Raw genomic sequence first — 20,435 nt, 5'->3', positions numbered from 1 at the left:
CAGAGACGCAGAAGCGGCACGGTGAGCCCTCTATGGCTCTCCCCTCCTCGGGTCAGCTCCTCGGCCCCGGCAGCAGCACCCTACATGCTCCCCGCTCCGCTCCGGACTGCGACTCCCCTCTCACACACCACGAGCTTCTACCCCGAGCAAATTGGCGGCGTCCAATGGGAAGCGTGCGGTCTGACGTCACGGCTGGCAGAGAAGGCGTTGCCATGAGACCCCGGCCGGGTCAGCGTTCTATCTCCGCCCACCGCGCGCCCTAGCAGCATTTATATAGTGGTGTCTGCACGCGGAGAGGGGAGTCAGCTCGTTGCACTTATTTCTACCCCGAGTCCTCCCAGCCAGTCCGGACCTGTCACCCCCCATCTCCTCCTCCTCCCGCCTGCCCGGAGCCTCTCTCTAGTCGTGGCTAGTCCAAAGCCCTTCAGGAACGCAGGATCTCCCCGGTCCTCTGGACTCAGTACAAACTGGAGCTGGAAATGTCTGCCACACTTCTGTCCGCCTTCTACGACATCGACCTGTTCTGTAAGGTGTGTATGGGGGGCCTGGCTTTGTGTGCAGCCCTGGAAGGAAGGAAGGAGCTGGGGGACGGGGGAGCCCTGGAAGGTCTGCAGGGAGAGGGCAGTCCTGGAAGGTGGGGAGCCCTGGAAGGAGCTAGAGAGTGCAATCCTGGAAGGAGTAAGGGGGCCCTGGAAGAAGTGGAGCCCTGGAAGGGACTTGGGGGATCTGGAAGGTCTAGAGGGAGAGTGAAGTCCTGGAAGGAGTAGTGGAGCCCTGGAAGGCACTTGGGGATCTGGGAGCCCTGGAAGGAGTTGGGGGGGGGGGGGGTGGAATACTGGAAGGAGTAGTGGAGCCCTGGAAGGCACTTGGGGATCTGGGAGCCCTGGAGGGAGAGTGGAGCTCTGGAAGGTCTGGAGGGAGAGTGAAGTCCTGGAAGGAGTTGGGGGGGGGGGGGGGGGGTGAAATCCTGGAAAGGAGTAGTGGAGCCCTGGAAGGAGCTTGGGGGATCAGGAAGTCCTGGAAGGAGAAGGGGAGCCTTGGAAGGTCTGGAGGGAGAGTGGAGTCCTGACAGGAGCTTGGATCAGGGAGCCCTGGAAGGTGCTGGGGATCCCTGGAAGGTGCTGAGGGAGATGAATCCCTGGAGGGGGTGTGGATTTCTGGAAGGCAGGGGGGGGGATGCAGATCCCTGGAAGGAGCTAGGGTGGGTGAGGAAAAAAGATCAGCTCCAGTGATGAGTGTGCATGAGATGTTTGTGTGTCAACAGGGGAGATCTAGGAAAGTTTGTTGGAGAAGTTTGCAGCAGCCACCAAAGAAGGCAGAGAGCTCCTCACACTGACTGGCAGCAGCAGATCAGCTTTGCACCAAGTTCTACTTTGCCGATCTCATTGTCTGTAGGGCTGGTGATCTGCTATAAACTCCATAGGAGCGTCTACCAGGCTGGTTTTACTGTCTGTAGAGGTTGCAACGAGCTGATCTGCTAATGCAACTTTTATTTATTTTTTTGCATTACATGCTTCCTATAGCCAATCAAATTTGGACTTTCTTATGGTCGATAGAGCTTGCATCATGTTAAACCAGAAGATCTGCTAATGTAACGTTTTATTTTTTTGCATTAGGCAAATGGCAAAGAAACTTTTTTTTTTTTTTCTTCTGAACGTGGTGAAAAAGTAAACTTTTTTTTTTTTATTTTTTATTAAATGTCTTATTGGCTGTAGAGCTTTTAGTCGCTCATCTTGCATCAAGTTAGTAGCTGAGCTGCTAATGCAATTTATTTTTGCTTCAGATGCTTCCTGTGGAGGCTTCCTATCGCCAATCGGCCAACAAAACTTTTTTAAAAATCTAAACGGTTTACAGTTTATAAGTGTGGTGTTCTCATGTCTGTGGCGCTTGCAGCAGCAGTGCACCCTCTTGCCTCAAGTTCAAGTAATTGATCTTCTAATGCAACTTTTTATTTTTGCACTAGATTGCTGATCAGTCAAAGAAACTTTTTTTTTTTTTTGGATGTTTAACACATTTTAAAGTTTTTAAATATTTTATTGCCTTTAGAGCTTGCATTGAGTTCAAGTAGCTGGTATGCTAATGCAGCTTTTTGTTTTTATTTTGCTTTAGATGCTTCCTATGTCTAGAAAAAAAATTTAAGTCTTCTAAACTTGATGAGATTGTCAAGGTTTTTTTTTTTAATTTTCTTTTTTTTGACATTCCTACTGTTGATACAGCTTGCACCAAGTTAAACTAGCTAATGCAACTTTTTATATTCTCTGTATAGATTTCCTATAGATAGTCAGTCAGTCAGTCAGTCAGTCAGTCAGTCAGTCAGTCAGAAGTTTGTTTTTTTTTTTATTTAATTCATCTGATTTTATTATTTTTTTTTACAAGTGTGTGACGGTGATCAGTCTGCATTTTTAAACTGTACGACTATCTAGCTTGTCCACGTAAAGGCTAGAGAGAGCATGACAATGAGCTTTAAAGTCTCCATGGGAAGTATTCTATGCATGTGGAAGTTTCCAGAATAATGTGCGAGCCCTCGAACTCCACCACGGCTGGACAGCCATAGGTCAGCTTAAAACGAGTCAGTAACGTTGGCTTCTACCAGGACTAGTAGAGAGTTTGGACAACTGTAGATGGCGGTCCTGTATCAGGTTTTTAGTTGATTACGTCTACTAAGAGCCGGTGCTGTCACTAGTTAGTGGAGTGATTTGTGAGCCTGTGCAAATGATTCTTTGTAGGAGTGGAATATGAAAGTATGCGTGGGGAGAAGTCTGGGTTATGGGCGGTGTATAGAGAAAATGGGGTCTAGCTGTTGGTGGGTTTCCAGAAAGTAGGATTTGTGAAAGTAGACTAAGGGGGGGGGGGTGCGTGGGTGGACGAGCTGTGATTCATGGGAGTTTTAAAAGTGGGGAAAAGTGGGGCGGTAGTTTTCGTAGGGGGTCTATGGGGGGGAAGAGTAGTTTTTTGTAAGGTGGTCTATAGAAAGGTAGTTTTGTAGGGGAGGTCTTCAGAAGGGTAGTTTTTAGACTAGTGGTCTTCAGAAGGGTAGTTTTTAGACTAGTGGTCTTCAGAAGGGTAGTTTTTAGACTAGTGGTCTTCAGAAGGGTAGTTTTTAGACTAGTGGTCTTCAGAAGGGTAGTTTTTAGACTAGTGGTCTTCAGAAGGGTAGTTTTTAGACTAGTGGTCTTCAGAAGGGTAGTTTTTAGACTAGTGGTCTTCAGAAGGGTAGTTTTTAGACTAGTGGTCTTCAGAAGGGTAGTTTTGTAGGTGAGGTCTTCAGAAGGGTAATTCTAGACTAGTGGTCTTCAGAAGGGTAGTTCTAGACTAGTGGTCTTCAGAAGGGTAGTTCTAGACTAGTGGTCTTCAGAAGGGTAGTTCTAGACTAGTGGTCCTCAGAAGGGTAGTTCTAGACTAGTGGTCCTCAGAAGGGTAGTTCTAGACTAGTGGTCCTCAGAAGGGTAGTTCTAGACTAGTGGTCCTCAGAAGGGTAGTTCTAGACTAGTGGTCCTCAGAAGGGTAGTTCTAGACTAGTGGTCTTCAGAAGGATAGTTTTGTAGGGGAGGTCTTCAGAAGGGAAGTTTTTTAATTAGTGGTCTACAGAAGGGTAATTCTGTAGGGGAGGACTACAGAAGTTTTGAAGGGTCATCTACAGAAGGGGTACAATGTTTTAAAAGTTTGTAGAAACAGCCTATTAACAGCTTGTGGTGTATGGGAAAAGTCAACAGAAGTCTGATCTGTTCTTTCTTTTGTCCTCAGAACGAGAAAGTCCTGAACAATCTGAATCTGAGCAGCATGCTGGACAAGAAGGCAGTGGGCAGCCCGGTGACAGCCCCCAACTCCAGCCTGCTCCCAGGGTTCCTTCGCAGACACTCAGCCAGCAACCTTCAGGCTCTGGCTAATAACAACAACAACTCATCCCCCAAGTTCTGCAACAACAACCTCAAGGAATCAGTGGTGAACAGCACTGCCCTGTTGAATAAAGAGAACAAGTTCCGGGACCGTTCGTTCAGTGAGAATGGAGAACGTAGCCAGCACCTCCTGCATCTCCAGCAGCAGCAACAGCAGCAGAAGTCCGGTGCTCAGATCAACTCCACTCGTTACAAGACAGAGCTCTGCCGGCCCTTCGAGGAGAGTGGCACTTGCAAATATGGTGAGAAGTGTCAGTTTGCCCATGGGTTTCATGAGCTGCGCAGCCTGACCCGGCACCCCAAGTACAAGACTGAGCTGTGCCGTACCTTCCACACCATTGGCTTCTGCCCCTATGGTCCCCGCTGCCACTTCATCCATAACGCCGAGGAGAGGAGGCAGGCACCTGGAGGAGGAGGCTCCCCTACAGACTGCTTCAACGGCCAGCGCCCCAAACTGCACCACAGCCTCAGCTTCTCTGGGTTCCCCAACCACAGCCTGGACTCCCCTCTTTTGGAGAGCCCGACCTCACGCACACCTCCCCCGCAGCCCTCTAACTCCCTGTACTGCGAGGAGACTGTCCCCTGTGCCAACAATGCCTTCACCTTCTCTGGCCAGGAACTCAGCCTGATCACGCCCCTGGCAATCCAGACCCACAACCTGTCCAGCTACAACCCTGCAGCCTACTGCCGCCAGCAGCAGCCAGCCTCTTCCAACACGCCCCCGCCGAGCCTTAACTTCCAGCCCCTGCGACGCCTCTCCGAATCCCCAGTGTTTGATGCTCCACCAAGTCCACCTGACTCCCTCTCTGACCGGGAGAGCTATCTGAGCGGCTCCTTGAGCTCTGGCAGCCTGAGCGGATCGGATTCCCCTACCTTGGACTCTAATAGGCGCCTGCCCATTTTCAGCAGGCTGTCCATCTCTGATGACTGAGCCATCAACCCCCTCTTTTCCTCTAGGGGGCAGTCAGGACTGGGGAGGCAAGTTGCTGCCTGGGCTGGTATGATATATAAATATATACATATTTTTTTTTTTTTTTTTTAATAAATGATCTGGGCTTCGTAGCCACCTGTCTGAGAACAGAGGGCAGTGCTGTAAAGCCCGCAGCTGCTGCAGAACCTCTTGGTTTTTTTTTTTTTTTTTTTTTTTCTAAGGTCGAGCAGAGCAGCTTCTTTTGGTCATGGTGGTTGTAAAGCTCCTTGTTGAAAGTCAAGACAGTCAAAGCTCTGCATGCTGAGGTTATGTTGCAGCTGAGGTCTTTGGGTTCCACAAGCTGTCCTGGTGATTGGACTAGAGGGTTCTTTTTTTGCCCACCCTGCCTTTAAGTACAGCGGAAGCATCAGGGTCCAGTTTTTACCCCCTTTCTGTCTCATAAAGCTGCCAGTCTATCCCTGCACCTCTTGCCCAGTGTGATACAGACTCAGGAGGGTAGAAGACCAGAGAGGACGATGACCCAAGCCTTACACCAATGTAATCATGGCAAGGACTAAACACTTGAACTGTATACAGCTGGCACTCAAGATGTTCCCTGTATTATTATTATTAATATTATTATTATTATTTTTGTTTTTTGCCTTTGTGCCTCTGCCAATTTTTATTTAATGTAAAGAAGAGTCGGAAAGACTCATGGAAAAAAAAATCCTGAAAGCTGAACAAAAAAAAAAAACCTTACTCGCAAAAGGGCAAACTTAATAGAACAAAACTATTTTTATAGAACTGTGGGGGTTAGCGGGTGGGATGTGTCTTTTTTTTTTTTTTTTCTTTTTTTTTTTTTTTTCTGGGGGGGGGGGGAGGTGGGCGGGGGATAGTTTTAAGCACCAGCAGGCATTCCATCTCTTGAAGCATTAGCACAGCAAACTTGGGGAATTACACTTTAGCTTTTTTTTTCCCCAGGTGTTTAATAATAAAACACAACAGTCCAGTTGGGAAAAAAAGAAAAAAAAAACTTTAATAAGCTTTTTAAAAAAAAAGAAATCACCATCCTGCCAAGAATATGCCTTAACAACAAGCAACCCTCTAAGACTTTTTTTTTTTTTTTTCTTTAGCTTAACATGTACTAAAAACAAAAAAAAAAAAACCTTTCATTCCAAAGTTAACATCAGTTCCATTTCCATTGCTTAGTGGGCTGTTAGCTTAGAACAATGTTTCTCGGAAGCACTCAGTTAGTTTATAATTGTTGAATAACTGCTGATTTTTTTTTTTTTGATTTTTTTTTTTTTTTTTTTTATTATTATATTATTTTAGCTGTCTGAGTTGCTTGCCTGTCACTGCACACAACTCAATATGAAACTATTTAACTTATTTATTATCTTGTGAAAAATATACATTGAATAATTTGTTCATACTGTATTTATCGGGTATGATGAAAAAAAGCAATAGATATATATTCTTTTATTACGTTTAAATTATGATTGCCATTATTAATCTGCAAAATGTTGAGTGTATGTTCTTTTCACAGTAATATATGCCTTTTTTTGTAACTTCACCTGTTTTATTTTATTGTAAATGAGTAAAATCTTAATTTAAGAGATTGTATGTAATATTTATTTCATTAATTCCTTTCCTTGTTTACGTTAATAAAAAAGATAAAAACCGAAAAAGATGAATGGTTTCTGTAAAGAAATCTCCGTGCTGTGGATAAGAAGTTTGAGGAATTTTGTATGTGTTTTTTTTTTTTTTTTTTTTTCCCTCCCACCCCCAATTTATTATCTTTTTTTTTTTTTTTTCAACCCGTCCAAAAGTGAACTTTAAAAGCAAAAACTTTATAATTTGACTCCCGAGTTACTCGCTCAGATGCTTTATATATAGATTTTTTTTTTTTTTTTTTTTTTTAAACTTTTGTCTTATTTCCACCGCAATCACTGTGATGGTATGTAGCAATAATTTGGGTCCCAGTATTATATTTCACAGTGCCTTTTTTGAAGAGTTCACACTTGCCTTAAAAGAAAAAAAAAAAAAAAGTCTCAACCAAAAAAGTATTCTGTAAAGGTGTGATCATTTTGAATGTAGGGATGGGTTTTTGTTATACCTTACCACTTATTTAAAAAAAAAAAAGGAAAAAGGAAAAAAAAAAAAAAAGGCCACAGTCCTAAAACTTCATACAGTACACAAAAAGTACTTCAGTGAATTCCTTAACTAGAAAGCCAAACGTTTTTTCTAGAATTTGCCTAGATGGTAAATGAGAAAAACGTGTTTTGTTTTTTTTTGTTTTTTTTTTTTTGTTTCCTTTCTCCCTTCTTTTTGTACATAGTAGGTACAGATTAAGCACTATGTACTCTCTCTGAACTACTTTAACAGGTTTTTTTTTTTTTTTTTTTTTCCTCCTGAATGTAACGAAAGGATGAGTTGACTATAATTATATGTATATATAATTAGTCGGTTCACTAAGAATTGTGAGACTGTATTCTTTGTACTGTACATGTTTTGTAGTTCTCCCAATAAATTTTTGGAAATGAAAAAAAGCATACCGTGAGATGTTTTGTCTAAACGGTGGGTTCTGTGTTTTACCTAGTGTATTAAAACAAAAAAAAAAGTTATTGGCGTTCAGCCAAGACCATTGTGAAAGGTTCCAAAGTACTCATTTTGGTGTAGGCAGAATTTTTAACTCTTGTGGTCACACAATGGTTTTTACTTCTGGTCTGATAATACTGTGCACTAAATCAACCATCTGCACTTCCTGATCTCATTTTAAAGGTGAAAAAAAAAAACATGCATTCATATACAAAGGATATTTATGCTCTTTCCTATCAAAATGTGCATCTGATTTACTGATGAAACTAAATCCATTTGCTTTCAACTGGAACTCTTTTCTTCTCTATCCACATGCTATACAGTCGGGGAGTTGTGTTGAAAAGGCTTACAATGCTGCAAGACAATTGGGTTATTCATTCTCCGTGGCTTTGTAATTACAGGAATCTCAAGCTAATTAAATTAATGATAGAAGTAAATACAAAAACTATAATCTATATGGTTTTAGCTGGTGTATATGCATGTTGTGGTGTTTTTTTTTCTTTTTGTTTTTTTTTTATTTATTTATATTTTTATATATATAATTTTTTTATTTTTTTTTTTTAATTTGAAGTTGCATCCTTTTTGGAATTGTTTTTTACATGCAGATACTATATCAAAGGGCCATTAAACCCCACTTTTTGTTTCCATCCTGGTACGTTAATGGGGAGGGGGGGGTCAAATGGCAAATATTGAATTGGTGACTTAGAAGAATACACACATGAATGTTGGGTAGAGTCTTAGATTTGCTTAATAGTGTCAACATTAACCACATAATTGGGTCTGTGCCATTAGGCAGCAGTTTAACACCTGTTTAAGTTGGGGTTGTGCTTTTTGAGAAATACCTAGTCAAACAGAATTAATTGATGGTGTAATGCAAACGTAAGGGGCAATTTGCTGAGTAGCAGGAAAAAATTCTCTAGGGACCTTTCTAATACAAAGTAAATATTTAAGTGCAATGACACACCTTATCGAACCAGCTTTCATTACACTGCTTGTCTCTAAAGAAAGAATGCCATGATAAAAGTATAGGCTAAAGCCGCCCTGGTTTACCTCTTGGCAAAAATGCTAGTCACCTGGCTGTTATGCCAACCTTTTGGTTTCGGTTTTTTGAGTTGCAAACCTGGAACAAATATTTAGACCAGTAAAATCGGATGCCTTTTGGTCTGGCATGCTTGTTGCAGGTCAGAGACTCGTATTGACAGCCAGGCAACTATTTTAAGAATTGCTCAGCAATGGCCCTCTTCGAGTTTTTGTGACCAGGCTATTGTTGGTCAATTCTGAAAATAGTTGCCTGGCTGTCGATACGAGTCTCTGACCTGCAACAAACATGGCGGAGCAAGGCATGCTTGTTTCTTTTGTTGAGCGTGTTTTTGGTTACCTACATTGCTTACTACACTGTATAATTAATGTTACATAATCAACTTAAAAGTAGGTGAAAACCTAGCCACTGAAATCGCATAATGCCATGTCAATATTTTTTAATTTTATGGTTGATGTTCCTGCCAGGTGGGTCCTTGGTTAGGCATCTATTGTAGGGTAACACTCTGCTGCTATCTTCAAATTGTTCTGTAGTTTTACATGGGCTTCTGATAGACCTACAGGTGGCCTTTTCATTACACAGATATGGTCAACTGTGGTCGTCATCAGGAGGCCCACCCTGAGAAATGCTTGGTGGTCCTTCGATGAAGGTTCTTCCTCAGGCACCTACTGTGGTAGGGTGACAACAGTGTCTCTGCCTTCCAGTTGTTCCTGCAGTGCCACATAGATTTCTCGTAGAAACTTCAACTGGCCTTTTCATTGCACAGATATAGTCAACTCTGGTCACCATCAGGAAGCCCACCTTGAGAAATGCTTGGTGGTTCTGCCATGAAGGTCCTTGGTCAGGCACCTACTATTTTAGGGTAACCATGCAACAAACATGGCAGACCAAGGCATGCTTGTTTCTTTATTGAACGTGTTTTCGGTTACCTACATTGCTTACTACACTGTATAATTTAATGTTACATAATCAACTTTAAAAGTAGGTGAAAACCCAGTCACTGAAATCGCATATAACATGCTAATGCCATGTCAATGTTTTTTTAATTTTGTGGTTGATCCTGCCAGGTGGGTCCTTGGTCAGGCATCTATTGTAGGGTGACAACACTCTGCTGCTATCTTCAGATTTGTTCTGTAATGTTACATGGGCTTCTGATAGAGACTACAAGTGGTCTTTTCATTACACAGATATGTTCAACTGTGGTTGCCATCAGGAGACACACTCTGAGAAATGCTTGGTGGTCCTGCATTGAAGGCTCTTGCTCAGGCACCTACTGCTTTATGGTGACAACACTGTTCCTGTCTTCCAGTTCTACAGTGTCACACGGGCTTCTGATAGAGACTACAAGTGGCCTTTTCATTGTACAGATGTAGTCAACTGTAGCCACCATCAGGAAGCCCACCCTGAGAAATGCTTGATGGTTCTGCCATGAAGGTCCATGTTCAGGCACCTACTTTTTTAGGGTAACCACGCTCTGTCCCTATCTTCCAATTGTTTTGCAGTGTCACACGGGATTCTGATAGAGACTACAAGTGGCCTTTTCATTATACAGACCTGGTCAACTGTGGTCACCATCAGGAAGACTACCCTGAGAGCTGCTTGATGGTCCTGCCGTGAAGGTTCTTGCCCAGGTATCTGCTGTTTCAGTATGACAACACTTGACCCATCTCCCAAATGTTTTGTAGTGTCACATGGGCTTCTAATAGGGACTACAAGTAATCTTTTCATTACACAGGCATGGTCAACTCTTCTCAACACCAGAAAGCCATCACTGGAATGCATGGAGACCAGAAGTTGCTATTATTTTATTACAACGCAGCAGAACAGAGATGCAATAAAGTAAAAAAAAAAAAAACACTTTCCATGTGGTTCCACTTTCTCTTTATCAAGCTAGGTCCAAGCTGTAATGTTCTCACATTATGAAGCTGCAGCTTTTATGCATATTTGTTAGGGTTGAAAGTCAACAGGAACCTATTTTTGTATTCAACCAGGGACACTTTTTCTGCTCCTTTCTACTGCACGCTTTGTTTCAAAACTAGTTAAGATCTGTGAAATGGAGGGGAAAAAAAAGATTAAAATTGTATTTTTATTAAAAAGAAATATTCATAATTTCTGGGCTTTAAGCAAACGGTCATCCTTAACTTTGTCATGCTTTGCACATTTTTCATGTTCTTCTCATGTTAAATGCAGTCATTAGAATGACCAACCAAATAGGCTGCAACCAATAAAGGTATGTATACTATTATAAGAAAAAAAAAAAAGTATTTGTTCTACCATGTCTGTAAGTGCCTGTGCTAATGGAACTTTTGTGTGGTGGCTTACAAGATTATTTTGAACTGCAAGTATTTTGGTGTCCACTAGAGGCGCTGTTCCATCACAAACTTTTTCTTACAGTCCTATAGAGAACTTTAGTTGCTGAAGTTTTTATATAAAATATATGAAAACAAAGAAGAAATGGCAAATATTTTTCTTTTGTTAAATCTCAGCAGTTTATCAAGCTGACAAACAATGTGTACGATAAATTGTATTCATGATGTTGATTTCCCAGTGTACAGCAGACTTCCTGTTGGTAATCCTGGGGAAGGACACAGCATGCCTTTGTCTAAGAGGACTGATAACAGAACAATAGCTCATGTATGGATGAACTGTGGATATAATTACAGTTGCAAAGGTTTTGCATTTTTTCAGAATATGGGACCTTATACATAACTACCATGATAGTTGTCCTCTCTCTGCAGGAGAGTCCCTCCATTTCTCACTTGCCAAGCTAGGGGTAGGCACATACCTGTCTTGTGGCACGCATAGGCCACAACTGTTTTTTCCAAGGCTAGGTTCACACCTATGCAGGTTGCGTTTGACCTGTTTCTGCATTGCATTTTTTACGTGTTTTGCGTTTTTTTTTTTCTTCATTTTTCTTGTTGCTTGGCAGATTTAAAACGCATACAATACACGGCAGAAAGCTGCACATGCTTTTCTGCAGCATTTCCATTGAAGTCTATAGAACCAAAAACGCAACTGTTTGCGTTAAAAAGTCCCTGACCCTTTCCAAAAAACGCACCGGGTGAAAACGCGGAGATGTCAACCTGTCTCATAGGAAATGATGTTAAATGGACTGTAGTGCATTTCTGCAAAACGCTGAGGAAAACGCTTTGGTGTGAACCCAGGGTTATTGCAGGAAAGCGTTGTCCTGCTTTTTTCAGGAAAGTTGGCAGCTACATACAAGTAGCATAGATATCCCTGGAATATTGAAAAAAAGTCATTGTAACAGCCATATGGGCCCATTCACAGTTGTGCATTGGGGCATTGCACGCTAGAACTCACACATTAATGTGTATGGGAACACACCTGTTCTATATGGGTTGCGGTTCGTTCTGCCTGGCACCCAGCAGACTACAGTGCACTACATTGCATACTGTGCTTTGAGGTGCGCTGCGATTTTGTGCGTTTTTATCATCCGTTGTGGCGCATTGGGAGCCCATTTAGAGGAAATGGACTTCCCTAACACTTTCCGAAATGTGTGTACATTAATCATTGGATCGCTTTGGTGTGAATGGGCATTGTAGCATCACATGCAAAAAGACAACCATATATGTGCATGGCAATGTACCTACCGTATGTGCGGATTTATTAATTGTCAATAGCATCCCAACGCATTGTACAGTAGAACACAGTGCACCACAATGCATATACTGTGGGTCGTGGTGAGCTGCATTTTTAAAAAGGGGGCATGCACATTTTTTTAATCCATTGTGGTGCGATGGCAGCCCATTCCTGCTTTAACGCAGTGCACGTTAATGCATGCCATAATACACGTGCGTTAATGCTCTGCAACTGATCACTTTAGTGTTTGTGGGCCTTCATACGAGGCGATATCAAAATGTTTTGAGACTAGATTTGTAACATGCCCACAGGTGCTAACACAAGGCTGCACGCACTGTCACAGGGAGCACCAACTCTCATAAGTCAGTGTGCCAAAAGACATCATCCTGTGTACATCGGGAGCTGTGCAACTGGTGCTATACTGACCATGTGTGTTGCCATGTCTGCTATTTCATCATGGACAGCAAGTTGGAAGAAAGAACAAACGTGAAGTTTGGCGTGAAACTGGGCAAATCCCTGGATCTCTGCAATGTTGTCAAAACGGCAACCTTTCAGCTGGATCTTCATCTTCGCGAAGAGGGCATTTTCGGGGGTTGAGCTCGTTTTAAGGTCTTCCCAATCTCTCACCATCTTCCAGTGATGTTCTTCTACTCTTGAAGCACGCATGCCGACTCATTGCAGCATCGCAGTAAACTTGCCAAAGTATGTCAAATGTCTCTGTGGAAGATTTGCCCAGTTTCACGCAGAATTTCATGTTTGCTCTTTGTTCTAACTTGCTGTCCATGAAGTGGCGGGAGACAACTGCAGCAACGGACCCATGCTGCATTCACCTAGGTGAGTGTGAATGTTTGTTTTTTTAACTCCCAAACTTCTCTATTAAATCTGTAAACAGCCCTTGAGGGCAGGAAATTCTCACCCGGAGATTATAGTGGAAAATCCCCATTTTCTGCTTCTCTGTAAATTAGAGGGAGCGTGGAGGCAGCTAAAAGGTCTTAAGAAAGGTTATAACAAAAGAAACCCAATGGAATCCCAAGAACACTAATCAGGCAAGGCTATTTCTGCAAGCAATAAAAATCTTTTCCCTTTCTATTTGGAGTGTGTGCCATGCCTCCAAATTCCCAAACTGGGGAGTTGAGGTAGGTCCCAACAACGGATGATATTGGAGACAACAGGCGGTTGGCTCTCCACTTGGCATACATTTCTGGAAGTAGTGTGGCCAAGCAGGGTTTCACTGCGGTAAGTGGCAGGCAAGAGTTGGGGTCCATTCACAGCTCTTTAGTTTGTTGAATTCCAGTAAAACGCACATTACTGCGATGCAAGTTACGTGCTTTAGCACATTGTGGGGCCTTTCTGTTATCCCCCTCGCTTCCTGATGTGTCTCTGGAGCAGGAGGTGAAGGGAAATCTCACTGATGGGACAGATGGGGTCTTAACCAATCCCTACACTTTCCAAAATTTAAAGAAATGTTTTGGCTTTGCAAAGACTTAAAAAACTCCTTATGCACTGACTATATTTTCCTATTGACAATAAACAGTGCCTGCTGTATTTTCTATATAGTGCTGCAGTGTATTGATATGTACCACCTCCGATGGTGTGACTGGTCTTTCCATGTGTAGCTCACCCTAGCAGCAGTTGATAGGCTGGGTCCCAGGCTAGGGGCCTATGTGAATTAATTCCAGCAAGGCTAGATTGAAACCAACCATGGCTCATGCTCCAACACATACTCCATACATCACTATCCTTTTGTCAGGGAACTAACATTTTTAGCATTACAGCTAAGTTAGTTGTAAGAAGACCAAGTAGCCAGGAACACAGGTTTTTCCTCGCATGTGGTCCAAACAGGGGACCTGTCACCACCACCAGTCCCCCGAATTGAGCCAGCCTGTACATTTACGTCATCATTACCCAGATAACCGTCACCATGCACCAAAAATAAGAGGCTCAATCACTTCCTCCTAGAACTTTCCGTTTAATTATACAACAGACAATATAACTGTCTTTTTCAATTTGGCAACATTTCGGCATAATGTGCATCATTCTATTTCAGCATAGCTCCATCTCATGTGGCTACTCTTGTACAGTGCAAAGCCCACCCTAAGGGTTCTCTCCAACAGAGCTTCCTGGCAACCCACTAAGAGAGACCCATATGGTATTTCCCAAGCTGGGCAATACACCAAAATGAGTCTACAATGGGCCCTTACACCAAAATGGGCTACAACAGGGCTGTGCACAAAAAATGAGCTACAGCAGGGTTTTACACCAAAAATGGGCTCCAATAGATCTCCACACTAAAAATGGGCTACCACAGGGCTATACACCAAAAATGGGCTACAACAGGGCTCTACACCAGAAATGGGTTACAGCAGGGCTCTGCACCAATATTGGGCTACAACAGGGCTCTACACCAAAAAGGGGCTCCAACAGGGCTTTACACCAAAATGGGCTCCAACAGGGCTCTGCCCCAATAATGGGCTACAACAGGCTTTTACACCAAAAATGGGTTACTTTGGGACTGCACACCAAAATGGGCTACTACAGGGATATACACCGAAAATAGACTACAACAGGGTTGAACACCAAAAAAGGGCTACTTTGGGACTCTACACTAAAAATGGGCTACAACAGGCCTTTACACCAAAAATGGGTTACTTTAGGACTCCACACCAAAATGGGCTACAACAGGGCTATACACCAACAATGGACTACAACAGGGTTGAACACCAAAAAAGGGCTATTTTGGGACTCTACACCAAAATGGCTACAACGCGGCCTTTATACCAAAAATGGGTTACTTTAGGACTCCACACCAAAATGGGCTACAACAGGGCTATACACCAACAATGGACTACAACAGGGTTGAACACCAAAAAAGGGCTACTTTGGGACTCTACACCAAAAATGGGCTACAACGCGGCCTTTATACCAAAAATGGGTTACTTTAGGACTCCACACCAAAATGGGCTACAACAGGGCTATACACCAACAATGGACTACAACAGGGTTAAACACCAAAAATGGGCTACTTTGGGACCCTACACCAAAAACGGGCTACAACAGGGCTTTACACCAATAATGGGCTACAACAGGTCTCTACATCAATTTGGCTACTACAGGTCTCTACATCAAAATGGGCTCATACAGGTCTCTACACCATAAATGGGCACCATAAGGCTCTACAACAAAAAGAGGATACAATATATACATGTCATGCGTCTTCCAGAAAACTGTGGTGATTAACCCCTTGCCTTCCTGAGGATTTCGCCCCCTTCCTGACCAGGCCATTTTTTGCAATACGGCGCTGCGTTACTTTAACTGACAATTACACGGTCATGCAACGCTGCACCCAAATAAAATTTACGTCCTTTTTTTCCTACAAATAGAGCTTTCTTTTGGTGGTATTTGATTGCCTGTGCGTTTTTTATTGTTTGCGCTATAAACAAAAAAAGACCAACAATTTTGAGAAAAAAATATTATTGACTTTTTGCTATTAAAGATGTCCAGTAAAAAAAAATGTTAAAAATCAAATTTCATCATAAATTTAGGCCAAAATGTATTCTGCTCCATGTCTTTGCTAAAAAAAAATCATTATTTGATTTACATGAAAGTTATAGAGTCTACAAATGGCTGTATAAATACTGGGATTTTATTTTTACTAGTAATGGCGGCAATCAGCAACTTATAGTGGGACTGCAGGACTGTGGCGGGCATTCTGACACTGGGGGGAACTGACTTGGTGTCACAGTGAAGCACAAACACAGCCCAGTATGCAAAACAGCACACAGTTAACCCTTTGATCGCCCCTCACATTAACCCCATCCTGCCCAGTGCCATTAGTACAGTGTCAGTGCTTCTTTTTAGCACTGATCACTGTATTGGTGTCACTGGGGTGTCAGTGACACCAAGTTAGTCCCCCCCCCCAGTGTAAGAATGTCCACCACAGTCCCGCTAAATCTGATCGCTGCCATTACTAGTAGAAAAAATAATCCCTTTATCTATACCACCATTTGTAAACGCTATAACTTTCACGTAAACCAATTAATTTACAAGTATTGGGATTTTTTTTTTTTTTTTTAGCAAAGACATGTCGCAGAATACATTTTGGCCCAACTTGATGCCGAAATTAGATTTTTGAAATTTTTTTACTGGACATATTTAATAGCAAAAAGTCCAAAATATTGTTTTTTTTCTCAAAATTGTCGGTCTTTTTTTGCTTATAGCGCAAAAAAATTAAAGACACACAATCAAATACCACCGAAAGAAAGCTCAATTCGTGGGAAAAAAAGGACGTAAATTTAATTTGGGTGCAGCATTGCATCACCGCGCAATTGTCAGTTAAAGTAACACAGCGCCGTAACGCAAAAAATGGCCTGGTCAGGAAGGGGGGTAAATCCTCAGGAGGACAAGGGGTTAAAGGCAATTGTTTGGTGTACATGGGGCTTCAGCAAACTAAGTCAGGATTTATGTCTCCTTAGAGTCACTAGTTCTACAGTCAGGAGCTTCAAGGTCATCTATGTATGGCAAGGCAGTACTGTCATGGCCATTCATATGGTGCATTGTGCTCTACCTCTCTGCCTAAAATAGACACCCACATACAATCAGCTCCTTCAGTCTTATCTCCCCCTGGTCAGGACGAAAGAGGAAACACTAAAGCCAGTGTACATGGGGAAAGATTTCAGTCCCTTATCTAACCTGCATGCATAGACTGTTTAAACTAGACATCAAAGGGCTTTTTTTTTTTTAGTACAACTACCAGCCAAATCCAGGACAGCAGACATTAAAAAAAAATGATTTAACTAATTTTTAAGAATATAAAGTGCCCAGGGATATGAACAATCAGGGGCGGACTGACAACTCATGGGGCCCCCGGGCAATAGGGGATCATGGGGCCCCTGTGTCCTTGCCCAAACTCAAAAAAGCCTATGAAAATGGTAACAGGGGCATCTCATGGGGCCCCCTACTGACCCCGGGCCCTCGGGCAGTGCCCGAGTTTCCAAATGGTCAGTCCGCCCCTGTGAACAATACGAGGTGGTACCAAAAAGTTTCAAGACTTGTTTTGTAACACGCCAGCAGATGCCAGCACAAGGCTGCACGCACAGTCCCAGGGTGTACCGACCTTCATAAGTCAGTGTGCTAAAAGACATCGTCCTGTGTACATCGGGAGCTGTGCAACTGGTGCTATTCTGACCATGCAAGTTACCATATCTGCTATTTTTTTTTTCGTTATTTAGTTAGAACAAAGAGCAAAAGTGAAACTGGGCAAATCGCTGGATCTCCGCAATGTTGTCAAAGTGGCGACCTTTGAGCTGGATCTTCATCCTTGGGAAGAGGGCATTTTCAGGGGTTGAGCTCATTGACGGTCTTCCTGATCTCTTGCCAGTGATGTTCTTCCGCTCTTGGAGCGTGCGTGCCACTCAAAACACTTCGAACGACTCATTGCAGCATCACCGTAAACTTGCCAAATCATGTCAAACATCTCTGTGGCAGATTTGCCCAGTTTCACGCAGAATTTCACGTTTGCTCTTTGTTCTAACTTGCTGTCCATAGTGAAATAGCAGACGTGGTAATGCACCTTGGCAGAATAGCACCAGTTGCACAGCTCCTGATGTACACAGGACAATGTCTTTTGGCACACTGACTTATGAAGGTCAGTGCTCCCTGTGCCTGTGTGTGTGCAGCTTGTTCTGCCACCTGTTGGCGTGTTACAAAACTCTCAAAACCTTTTAATACCACTTCATTAAATAAAATGTGTGTTTCGTTTCATCACATTTATTACGTTGACTCGATTCCTTTTTGGAATTTGTTTTGTATCCTCTGGATTTATTATGTACTGTCTACTTTCCAAAAAGGGATCATTTTGGGGGGTATTTGTACTGTCCTGACATTTTTGGGTCGCAAGAAATGAGACTGGCCGTCAGTATATCAGGATTGACTGATTTTCATATACAGTCAGGTCCATAAATATTGGGACATCGACACAATTCTAACATTTTTGGCTCTATACACCACCACAATGGATTTGAAATGAATCAAACAAGATGTGCTTTAACTGCAGACTGTCAGCTTTAATTTGAGGGTATTTACATTCAAATCAGGTGAACGGTGTAGGAATTACAACAGTTTGCATATGTGCCTCCCACTTTTTAAGGGACCAAAAGTAATGGGACAATTGGCTTCTCAGCTGTTCCATGGCCAGGTGTGTGTTCTTCCCTCATTATCCCAATTACAATGAGCAGATAAAAGGTCCAGAGTTCATTTCAAGTGTGCTATTTGCATTTGGAATCTGTTGCTGTCAACTCTCAAGATGAGATCCAAAGAGCTGTCACCATCAGTGAAGCAAGCCATCATTAGGCTGAAAAAATAAAACAAACCCATCAGAGAGATAGCAAAAACATTAAGCGTGGCCAAAACAACTGTTTGGAACATTTTTAAAAAGAAGGAACGCACCGGTGAGCTCAGCAACACCAAAAGACCCGGAAGACCACGGAAAACAACTGTGGTGGATGACCGAAGAATTCTTTCCCTGGTGAAGAAAACACCCTTCACAACAGTTGGCCAGATCAAGAACACTCTCCAGGAGGTAGGTGTATGTGTGTCAAAGTCAACAATCAAGAGAAGACTTCACCAGAGTGAATACAGAGGGTTCACCACAAGATGGAAACCATTGGTGAGCCTCAAAAACAGGAAGGCCAGATTAGAGTTTGTCAAACGACATCTAAAAAATCCTTCACAGTTCTGGAACAACATCCTATGGACAGATGAGACCGAGATCAACTTGTACCAGAGTGATGGGAAGAGAAGAGTATGGAGAAGGAACTGCTCATGATCCTAAGCATACCACCTCATCAGTGAAGCATGGTGGTGGTAGTGTCATGGCGTGGGCATGTATGGCTGCCAATGGAACTGGTTCTCTCATATTTATTGATGATGTGACTGCTGACAAAAGCAGCAGGATGGATTGTGAAGTGTTTCAGGCAATATTATCTGCTCATATTCAGCCAAATGCTTCACAACTCATTGGATGCCACTTCACAGTGCAGATGGACAATGACCCAAAGCAGACTGCAAAAGCAACCAAAGAGTTTTTTTAAGGGAAAGAAGTGGAATGTTATGCAATGGTCGAGTCAATCACCTGACCTGAATCCGATTGAGCATGCATTTCACTTGCTGAAGACAAAACTGAAAGGAAAATGCCTCAAGAACAAGCAGGAACTGAAGACAGTTGCAGTAGAGGCCTGGCAGAGCATCACCAGGGAGGAAACCCAGCGTTTGGTGATGTCTATGCGTTCCAGACTTCAGGCTGTAATTGACTGCAAAGGATTTGCAACCAAGTATTGAAAAGTGAAAGTTTGATTTGTGATTATTTTTCTGTCCCATTACTTTTGGTCCCTTAAAAAGTGGGAGGCACATATGCAAACTGTTGTAATTCCTACACCGTTCACCTGATTTGGATGTAAATACCCTCAAATTAAAGCTGACAGTCTGCAGTTAAAGCACATCTTGTTCGTTTCGTTTCAAATCCATTGTGGTGGTGTATAGAGCCAAAAATGTTAGAATTGTGTCGATGTCCCAATATTTATGGACCTGACTGTATATCCTATAGTTTGTGGACTCTATAACTCTCCTACAGACTAAATAATATACACTGATTTTCAACAGAGAAATGTAGAATACATTTTGATCTAAAAACCCAGGGGTGGTTAAATACCACCAAAAGAAAGCTCTGATTGTGTGAAAAAAATGTCATATGGGTACAGTGTCGCATGACCGCGCAATTGTCATTCAAAGTGCAACAGCGCTGAAAGCTGAACATTGGCCTGCGCAGGAAGAGGGTGAAAGTACCAGGTATTGAAGTGGTTAAGTGCTCCTGTGTGAATGAGGCCTTAGGACCGCATTTTACAGAGGGGCCTTGATGAGGCAGTGCGACATCCACATATATTTTCAAATGTTATGCATGGAAAACCTCTGTATTTAAAGTGCTACTAAACCCACAACAGTAAAATCAGTGTGTATATGCAGTAAAGCATGCTTGTTATACTCACTGTAGAACCTAAGGGGTTAATCTTCTGCACTGTGTAAAAATGCTGTTTGATCCTGACTTCTCTGATCCTTCCCTTCTTCCAGTGTCCCCCTCTTATCTCCTGACAAGACATAAAGTGTGGTGACACTCTGCAAATGCTCAGTTTAGTGTGTATTGCTAGAGAGGATTTTTTTTTTCATGAGAGGGTGCATGTGATCAGCACTGTCCAGACAGAGGGTCAGGGGTTCTGCATCCTCCTAGAGCAGAAAGCAAACTCCTCCTGCAAGCTTTAACCAGTGCTCTGCTGGTCACTGATAGAAGTCACAAGACTGCTCTAACTTCTGATGAGAAAAGGTATTTAGCAGTTTATATTTA

At 42.6% G+C, this 20,435-nt stretch overlaps 1 protein-coding gene across 2 annotated transcripts; it reads left to right on the top strand.

Annotated features, from left to right (window-relative positions):
* Positions 1-281: 281 nt before the first annotated feature.
* On the top strand, positions 282-5,632 carry ZFP36L2 (ZFP36 like 2 zinc finger CCCH-type). Of its 2 annotated transcripts, none has more exons than XM_089677841.1 (2): positions 282-530; positions 3,745-5,632. In XM_089677841.1, the coding sequence occupies exons 1-2, from the start codon at positions 480-482 to the stop codon at positions 4,825-4,827; spliced, it is 1,134 nt and encodes a 377-aa protein (XP_089533967.1). In that variant the 5' UTR covers positions 282-479; the 3' UTR covers positions 4,828-5,632. The 2 variants fall into 2 exon arrangements, with proteins under 2 accessions (XP_089533967.1, XP_089533968.1); XM_089677842.1 differs by lacking the exon at positions 282-530 and adding an exon at positions 3,375-3,645.
* The last annotated feature ends 14,803 nt before the right edge of the window (positions 5,633-20,435 follow it).

This window comes from Staurois parvus, unplaced genomic scaffold, assembly GCF_062004578.1.
Source record: "Staurois parvus isolate SC_StPar_1 unplaced genomic scaffold, SC_StPar_1.0 ptg000192l, whole genome shotgun sequence".
Lineage (NCBI taxonomy): Eukaryota > Metazoa > Chordata > Amphibia > Anura > Ranidae > Staurois > Staurois parvus.
Note: the sequence above shows the minus strand (reverse complement) of the source record. Positions and strands in the feature narration are given on the sequence as shown.

Excerpts from the sequence above, each read along its gene's own strand:
- ZFP36L2 (XM_089677841.1), top strand. The coding sequence starts at position 480 with ATGTCTGCCACACTTCTGTCCGCCTTCTACGACATCGACCTGTTCTGT. Across the intron at positions 531-3,744 it reads ACATCGACCTGTTCTGTAAG|AACGAGAAAGTCCTGAACAA; the intron begins GTGTGTATGGGG and ends TTTTGTCCTCAG.